This window comes from Limulus polyphemus, unplaced genomic scaffold (assembly GCF_000517525.1).
Source record: "Limulus polyphemus unplaced genomic scaffold, Limulus_polyphemus-2.1.2 Scaffold1466, whole genome shotgun sequence".
Lineage (NCBI taxonomy): Eukaryota > Metazoa > Arthropoda > Merostomata > Xiphosura > Limulidae > Limulus > Limulus polyphemus.
Window position 1 is genome coordinate 93026 of NW_013667076.1, and position 8954 is coordinate 101979.

Sequence of the window (8954 nt, forward strand, 5' to 3'; positions counted from 1 at the left end):
AAATGAAGTGGATATTGTTAATATAAATACCATTATAACAGACACCTGAATACCTTCATTTTATAGATACTTGGATATCATTGAAATAATAGCTTGGATACATTGTAATAAAAGTTTGGATACCATTATAATTGATATCATAATAAGTGCCTTAAACTAACATGATTGGTATTTCAAAGTCATCATGATTAAGTATATTTTGTAAAGTATTTTTCTGTATCTTTATCGTTGTTATTTGTACATAATTTGTAGAGTATTCTGCAATTGTTTTTCTTCTAATAATTCTTAGATGTTATAAGCTGATTGATATGTTTTTTGTCATTGTTTCTTTCTGTAGAGCGACTCTACATGGGTGCCGATTAGGTTCCATGATGGAGGAGATAAAGGTAGTGGGAACGAATCTGATGACAGTGTCGCTGCCCGAGGCATGTGTTTGTTACTTTACTAAGAAAACACCATGTTATAATGTAACTTGCAAACTTGTTGCTGAGTTACTTGATAGTTGTTGCCTCGGTCTGTTGATAAAGCAGACTCTTAATTAATTAGTTGCAACATTACTCTGTGGAAAAGTTGGGTGATTATAAAGAGAACTCTATATTTAAAACAATTTTGTCTTAAAAACTGTTTGTCTTTTGGGTAAAAAATGTAGAAAGAGCACATTAAAAATCTTAAGTTTTATTCAGGAAACTAGGGACATGGTACAGGGTGTTTGAAAACAAATTTATACTGCATAATTAAATCACTTTTCTTACAAAAGTAGAATAGCTTATATTTCTCCTTCAATAACATAAGATTTGTTAATAGGAAAAAAAAATATGTGCCACTCAGTGTACTGTACAGAATATTGTGGGATTAATGACCAGATAATGTTTGCTTCATTTAGGGATAGGCTGTGACATTATATAAAACACCACCTGTCATCATGTCCAAACATTTCTGACTAAAACTTACGATTCTCAGCATGCCTGTGGTGAAATTTCGTTCTTGCAGGACAAGTAAATTTTTAAGAAGTAGTAATTTTCAATATGTCGTGTTTCTTCATAACCATTCTGGAGTTGTGATAATTTAGTAAAAGGTATTTTTATATTTGTGTATGGTTTTTTATGCTTTGTCTCACCTGTAAAGATGCTTTGGTTAATCCATACAAATTTTTTCTGTGTAATTTCAAGATTTTTAGACATAAAAAAATATTAGTTAAATTAATTTTGTTGTGATATTTTGCTCTTATTTATTCTCAAACCCAGGGCTCAAGTCTGTAAGATTTAGTAAACTGACAGAAGTCAGACAGCTATCAGGTATGAACACATTCCTATTGTTTGCATGATTTTAAGATAAACGAAAACAAACATTATTTCTGGCTAAGAAATACATTTGAAAACTTTAAGTTTTCTTTTTAATTAATATTTAATCAGTTATAAGGATGATGACTTAAGTTGAAAGAGGAGTAACAACTCTGCTCTTGTTTTTTGTAGAGCTAGACAACAGTAATTCATTATACACATGGTACCAAAATTCTCCCAAGCCCATTAATGTTTTGCTTTGTTTGAATATTTTATCTCAGTTTCAAAGTAATATTCTTTTAAACATTTACTTAAGAAAATTGCATCACTGAGAATTAACAAAGTTTTACTTCAAAACCAAAAAGTTAGTTGACTTGTTGTGGCAGTGCACAAAATTGGAATTTTTGTGATGATATGAAGTTTATTTTATAATCCTGCAAAGAGAGACATATTTTATGGTGTGCTTAGCTTGAAATTGTCACTGGTGTACCTTGTATTAAACTTTCCTAGTCTTAAGTATTATTGTTCAGGGTCTTGTTGCTTCTACATTTAGCCAGTCTATGTTCTCAAATAATAAAGTTTGTTTGTTGTATAGTACACATTTTTTTATTTTTGTAATAAACAGATATAAAAAATCATGCAGTCACATTTTCGAAGTTCATGCAAACGAGTGGTGTAAAGGTGCACTTTTTTAGCAGAGTGTTAGAACACATTTTTTTTATTTTGTAATAAACAGATATAAAAATCATGCAGTCACTTTAGAAGTTCATGCAAATGAGTGGTGTAAAGGTGCACTTTTTTTAGCAGAGTGTTAAAACACATTTTTTTATTTTTGTAATAAACAGATATAAAAATCATGCAGTCACTTTAGAAGTTCATGTAAACGAATGGTGTAAAGATTATTTAGATGCACTTTTTTTTTAGCAGAGTGTTAATTTCTTCCTTTGTTTTGTAGATGCCCAAGCTGACGATGCCCTTCTGGCTCGGCTATCTTATATGGCATCTGTTCGGGCACAAGAAGCTGCCTTAAGAGAGGCAACCAAACTTTCTGTAAAGCAAGTTGCAAAAGTAGCTCTATTGTTTTGTATACCAGTAAGTTCAAAACCATCAGTTGTTTCTTTTTAGAAATATTTAAAAGCAGTGATGATAAGACGTAGTGAAGAACTATGAACTAAAATAATTTAAGCTTTGATGTTCATGTAAAGTAAATTATTTCTGAAATCTTTTGTATCGTTATTAATTTACTTTGTGCTGCTGTTCTTGAAGATAATATAAAACGTACATCATGCACATCACGTTATACTTCATGAAATATTATTGCCATAATTTGAACTGTTCCAAAGTATTTATATGTAAAATAAACATTTCATTTGTAGATGCATTAATCCACCTGAAATGTCTAACTGGAAAATTGAATAGAAACTGGATGCTTACTAACAGAAAAGGTGAATGCAAAGTGGATTCTTGAATGAACCATACAATTTATAAAAACGTGGCGTAACATAGAAACTGGGTGTTTAATCTAACTAAAAAACTAATCAGAAACTGGGTGATAAACTGCAACATTGAATAGAAAGTGGGTACCAACAAACTGTAACATTGAATAGAAAGTGGTACCAACAAACTGCAACATTGAATAGAAAGTGGGTGCCAACAAACTGCAACATTGAATAGAAAGTGGGTACCAACAAACTGCAACAATGAATAGAAAGTGGGTGCTAACAAACCAACATTGAACAGAAAATGGGTGCCAACAAACCAACATTGAATAGGAAGTGGGTGCCAACAAACTACAACATTGAATAGAAAGTGGGTGCCAACAACCTGCAACATTGAACAGAAAGTGGGTGCCAACAAACTGCAACATTGAATAGAAAGTGGGTGCTAACAACCTGCAAAAAATTGAATAGGAAGTGGGTGCTAATAAACTTGCTAGATCATGCTAATATTGAGGTCTCATTAAACATGTTCAAAATCTCAAATCATTTTTAATGCACTTGAAATTGTAGAAGTAACATAACAGAGGGTTTATTTACAAATACCCTGTTTATTTCCACACTTTATGAATTGTTTTTTTATTTCAGTGGTTTCTAGGTAATTTATCATATCAAGAAGCTTTACTAGATACAGAAGCTGGTATTGTGAATGTCCTTTCTTGTTCCTCAGCCCTCTTTACGCTGATTTTAGCTGCTATGTTTCCATCTAATACTGGTGATAAGTTTTCACTCTCAAAGTTTCTTGCTGTTGTTGTAAGGTGAGTGTTACAAGAGAATTCTTTAGTCAGTAGCTTGAACTTTATTGTATTAAAAATATGTGTGGAACATGTTATCAACTTTGCAGGAAAATAAACTTAACAGATGTACAAGTAATATTTAAACATTTGTAAAGATGGTTAAATGTATCTCTTTGAGCTATGTTTACATTACAGAACCACTAATCTACTCATAAAGACCAAGAAAAACATAGGTATTTGTTCATCTGGACATCTTTCGATTTTTTCATATATATGTATATCTGTGTGTGTGTGTCTTTATAACATTAAATATCATGTGAAAGATAAATTCTGTATGATTTTATATTTTATTTTAATCATAATATTTGTAGCTAGATTGTACATGGGGCTATTTTCAGGATATTTTCTTAGTTAACATTACCTAAGTAGAAATGTATTCAAGGTAGTTTTATATTTATACTAGACTTTTTTATTTTATTTTGATTCCAATATTTATAGTTATATTGTACACAGGCTATTTTCAGGATATTTTTTCAGTTAACATTACCGTAGTAGAACTGTATTTAAGGTCGTTTTGTATTTGTACCAAGATTTGTTTTTTATTTTATTTTAATCCTAATATTTATAGTTAGATTGCATTTTGATAAGGTGATTGGCATCAAGTTTTGTGTAGTCCTGAGAGACCTTAAATCATTTGTAAAGCTATTTTAAGTGGATAAAATGCTTATCAAAGATCAGTTGATCTATGTAACAGGATTTTTTAGTTATTTTTTCTGAAAACAATATGACCTTTTTTGTTATATTTCTTTTAAAAAATCTTGTACTATACAAGAAATAATTCTTCGATTTATTTCAGTATGGGTGGTGTGGTATTGATTAGTGCATCAGATCAGCAACGAATCAAGAACTACTTTCCACCAGGTGCCATGTGGTCCATTGCTGGGGCAGTGTTCTATGCAGCTTACATTGTGATGCTTCGGAGGAAAGTAAATACAGAAGAAAAATTAGATATTCCTATGTTTTTTGGTAAGTTTATACTCACCTGATGTGATATTTCAATTAAGATTATCAAACTAAGCATTGAGATTTTGTCTTCTAAATTGTTTTAGTCTATTTATGTAGTTTTGTTTAAACTAAAACAAGACCAAAGTGAAAATTAATGTAAATCTTTGACAAATAATTTAAAGATTTGTGGTAAATATTTAAAGCTATTTATATAATGTATTATGCATTTTATATGAACCAATATCTCATTTCACGTACTTCTCTTGAAGATCCCAAGTTTAATGACCAGATTTTTTTTGATTTTTTTTTGCACAGAAAGATTCAGATAAATTTTATAGCAAAGAAAAGATTAAGAGGTGGGGCCTGATGGTTAGGATTCTCAGCTCACATTCCCTGGGTTGTGAGTACAATTCCCATTACTGAACTTGCTCATCCTTTTAGCAGTGGGGGTGTTATATTGTGATGGTCAATCCTACTATTCATTTGTAAAAGAGTATCCCAAGAGTTGGCAGTGGGTGAGAAGTAGTTTTGACCAGCTGCATTCCCTGTAGTCTATCAACTCTAAATTAGGGATAACTAACACAGATAGCCCTTGAGTAGCTTTGGGCAAAATTCAGCAAACAAACAAAAGAGGTTCAATGAATATCCCATCTTGTTTTAACCTTTTATAGAGTTAGGGTAGAGAAAAATAACATAATATATAAAGTTTTACTAAAAACAGATGTTTGACATGTATTTAGGAGTTTTATAGATTATACAAATGGAATTTAAGATTTTTGAGACGAGGAAAAGTATTTTTAATCTCAACATGAAAATCACTTTGCACTCGGACTAGTTAAAAAAAAAGACTATATTCACAGACAAATCCTTTTTTTAGTTTATTCAAAATACTTCACTAAAAAATTTGAGTTGTTGTATGTGAAAGACTTCTAATGTTTACTGAAAGTCTGTCAAATTTTGTGAAGATGCTACATTAAAAGTTAATAACATTAAAACTATAAAAACTTTAAACGAGTACAGAGTGGTCACATGGTCGGTCAATTTGACCGAGCCCATGTAAAGTGCTTGCCTCCATAAGTTACTCTGTTGGAAAAACAAAACTATTTTAATTGAGGCCTAGTTTACCTTCTACGAATTTTAAATTTATATCCTCTTGTCTTGTTATCTTTGGAATATTGAATAAATAAATCAGTGGCCTTTGTTAAAGTTGCCTAATAAGTGGAAGTTGATAATCAATTAATTGTTGGATTTATTCTGTGATTAAATCCAACTAATTGATTATTAATTTTGATAGTTGAAATGATTGAAAATATGAATAACCAGAATCTCTAATTTTAACTAATTGGTTATTTTCCTGAATCATGACACTAATTGATTAAGCTGAACAGCCTTGAATTAGTCAAAAATGATAAGAAATCTCATGATGACAATATTTTGATTACTAGGATAGTTTAGTAATTTAAAACAGTAATAAGGAACACTAATTTTGATTGTGATTATTTTCATATCATTATTTGATTAATTTATTATTTCACCTGACACTAATGGATACAAATAGATTGTTGATTAATTTAGTTAATTGCCCAGCTCTAGCTTCTGTCTTGTTGACCCCTTGAATAATCTTGTAAGCTTCAATAACATCACTTTTTTACTCTTCTTTTCTTAAGAGAAAATAAGAAATCTTAACATTTCCCTATAAGATAAATCTTCTATCCCAGGAATCATCCTAGCATTCCTCCTCTGAACCCTTGCCAGTAAGTCGTATCTTTTTCTCAGAGAAGGAGACCAAAAACTGTATTCAATATTTCAAGTGAGGTGTAACTACTAATTTGTATAAATATACATAATTGATGTCCCTGTTTAAGTGTGAAAAGTATACACGTAACTTTTCTTTAACAAAATATCGATCATTTTTCATTTATTCATTAATTTCTTCACCAAAACAGTGAAGAAAAGATGATGTAGAGACCTAATCTATTCTTTGATTTGCTACTTCCACTGCAACAGACAAGTTTCGCCAAATTCGCGGCTCATCAGTGCTGTTTGTAAGAGTGAAGCAAATAAATAAAGTAGGCCTCATATAGGGGTAAAATATAAGCACTTTGTTTGGTTTACATGTATTGTCTTTTAGTTAAACTGATGATTAATAACGTGTAATTAATTGTGATGGTATATCACGTTATCCAAAAAAAATGACTACATTTAAACACAACACGTTCTCATGTTATTATTGACACCATCCGGTAACTGTTGTTTTTGAGATTATTTTAACAGCAGTCATTTTAATTTTAGGGTTTGTTGGTCTCTTCAATCTTTTAATCATCTGGCCAGGATTCTTCCTTCTTCATTACACAAAAGTAGAAAAATTTCAGTGGCCAACTTATCATCAGTGGTTGTTATTGATAGTAAATGGTCTTATAGGAACTGTGCTATCCGAGCTGTTATGGTTGTGGTACGTACTTTCCTGTATTAACTATTTTACTATTAATTTTTGGAAAAGTTTTGTCTTTTTTTTTCATGTTATGTCAAAGTGTTATTTAGTTAATTCCAGACTTCAGTATCTTTTTCCTACCCCTTCTAGTTATGTAACATTTCATAATTTTTTTTGATCATCATTCTTAGTTTACAAATGAGTTTCTTTTTATTTTATATAATATAATTTCATTCAAAAATTTGGGTGCACGGTAGCCAACCATAATTTGGACATTTATGTGTTTTCACAGATCTATAGGGTTTTAATGTATCCCAACTAACAAATTCATGTGTACCATGTGCAGACATTTTTTCATTGGATTTTAAAGCTGTACTGAAATTAGTTTCAGTTTTGAGTGAATAGAATTTCTATGTTTTTACATTTTAAAAGTTTAATTAATATTCTGAAATGTTTTTAATTCTGGAAAAAAGAAAGAGTTCATTAAAGCAGTAGCAAATGGAAAATTGAAATGGTCATCATTGAACTGAGAAAATTAATAAAGTTGGGAGATTTAGAATTTCTTCTGGGCTATTTGTAAAGTTCCGTAAGTAGTCACTAGCAAGGGGGGACCCATAAATATGGACGATGGATCAAGTCTGGAATCTTTCTGAAAGTTTCATGGTGATCAGAGGTCTGGAAGCTAGGAAGTGTTTGTTATGGACAGACCCAATGACATTAGCCAGCTCTTTTATAGTATACAGTTCTTTAGCAGTTGCATGATTTTAGAAACTTTTTTTCCTTAGTTGTTTCTGTGTTCACTTGAAGAAATGCCCATTTCATACTGTACAAAATAAATAAAAAATGGGAATTTAAAAATCTACAAATGGGGATCATAAAAAAGTAAGGAAACAAAACTGGAGATACTGTAGACACTATTTAGTTAAACTACAAACCCCTATAATAATAACATTAAGAAGAAGAATTATTACAAAGGGGCCATTTGAGCAGATTTTATTTTCTTTGTAAGTCTAACATGCATGCTTTTTGTGTGTGTACAGTTTTAGCAGTCAATAGTAAAGGTTTTAAAGTGTTGTTTGAACTGAATCTTTACCGTTTAAGGTACTTTTTGCCCAAACGTTCTATTAGGGTTTTGTGCAATTCCTTTTGATCCCTATTATGAACCACCATCATGGTTCATAATAACAATGTTTTGTCTGTAATTGTGAAACATTATCAGTTTTCAAACTAACTCTTGAGTTTTTTGGAGTCTCAAGGATCTAACCACTTGAAAGTTTTTTCTTATTTTTACATAAAAAACATCAAAATATTCTAATCTATTTCTAACTCTAATCATATTTGAACATATTCTACATTGTTTTGGGTAGTAAACAATTTTGAAAATAGACATTACTGCGTCCAAGTCAATCTGCTGCTCAGTGAATTCCGTAAAATGGGACAGAACATTTTCACTAACGACATCATAAGAAACAGTATGGATGTTGTAGTATCAATTCAAAGCAAGATACAGACAAAAGATCTCAATTTTATTTAAAAACTATGTTAGTGAATAGGATTTAAAGGAGCAAGATGAAGGTAATTATAGTCTCCATCTCAGGGATACATTAGAAAGTAAGTTTCTTTATTCTCTATATTAAAATTTGTGCATTTACATATAAAATATGTATGTAAACACTATTATTACAGTATCTGAGTGCTCGCTAATGACTATAAAATCATTTGGTGATTACTACGAAAAGTCAGGTAATGATTATAAAGCAAAATCATGTGATTACTATGTAAAATTAACTAGTGATTATAAAGCACAGATCTCATGATTATTGGGTAAAATCTTTTGATGATTACCATGTAAGATTAGTTAGTGATTATAAAGCAAAGATCTCATGATTATTGGGTAAAATCTTTTGATGATTACCGTATAAAATTAGTTAGTGATTATAAAGCATCATTTAGTGATTTCCGTGTAAAATTAGTTAGTGATTATAAAGCATCATTTAGTGATTAC

The 8954-nt window shown here is 30.4% G+C and overlaps 1 protein-coding gene across 1 annotated transcript in view; it reads left to right on the forward strand.

The window, feature by feature from the left end:
* LOC106463709 (solute carrier family 35 member F5-like) overlaps positions 1-8954 on the forward strand; it is a 34199-nt gene that overhangs the window by 16134 nt on the left and 9111 nt on the right. Inside the window, exons 5-10 of the mRNA XM_022391289.1 lie at positions 338-425; positions 1245-1295; positions 2236-2372; positions 3365-3534; positions 4370-4539; positions 6811-6970. Of these exons, the coding sequence (XP_022246997.1) occupies positions 338-425; positions 1245-1295; positions 2236-2372; positions 3365-3534; positions 4370-4539; positions 6811-6970 (776 nt within the window). The remainder of the gene's footprint in view (positions 1-337; positions 426-1244; positions 1296-2235; positions 2373-3364; positions 3535-4369; positions 4540-6810; positions 6971-8954) is intronic.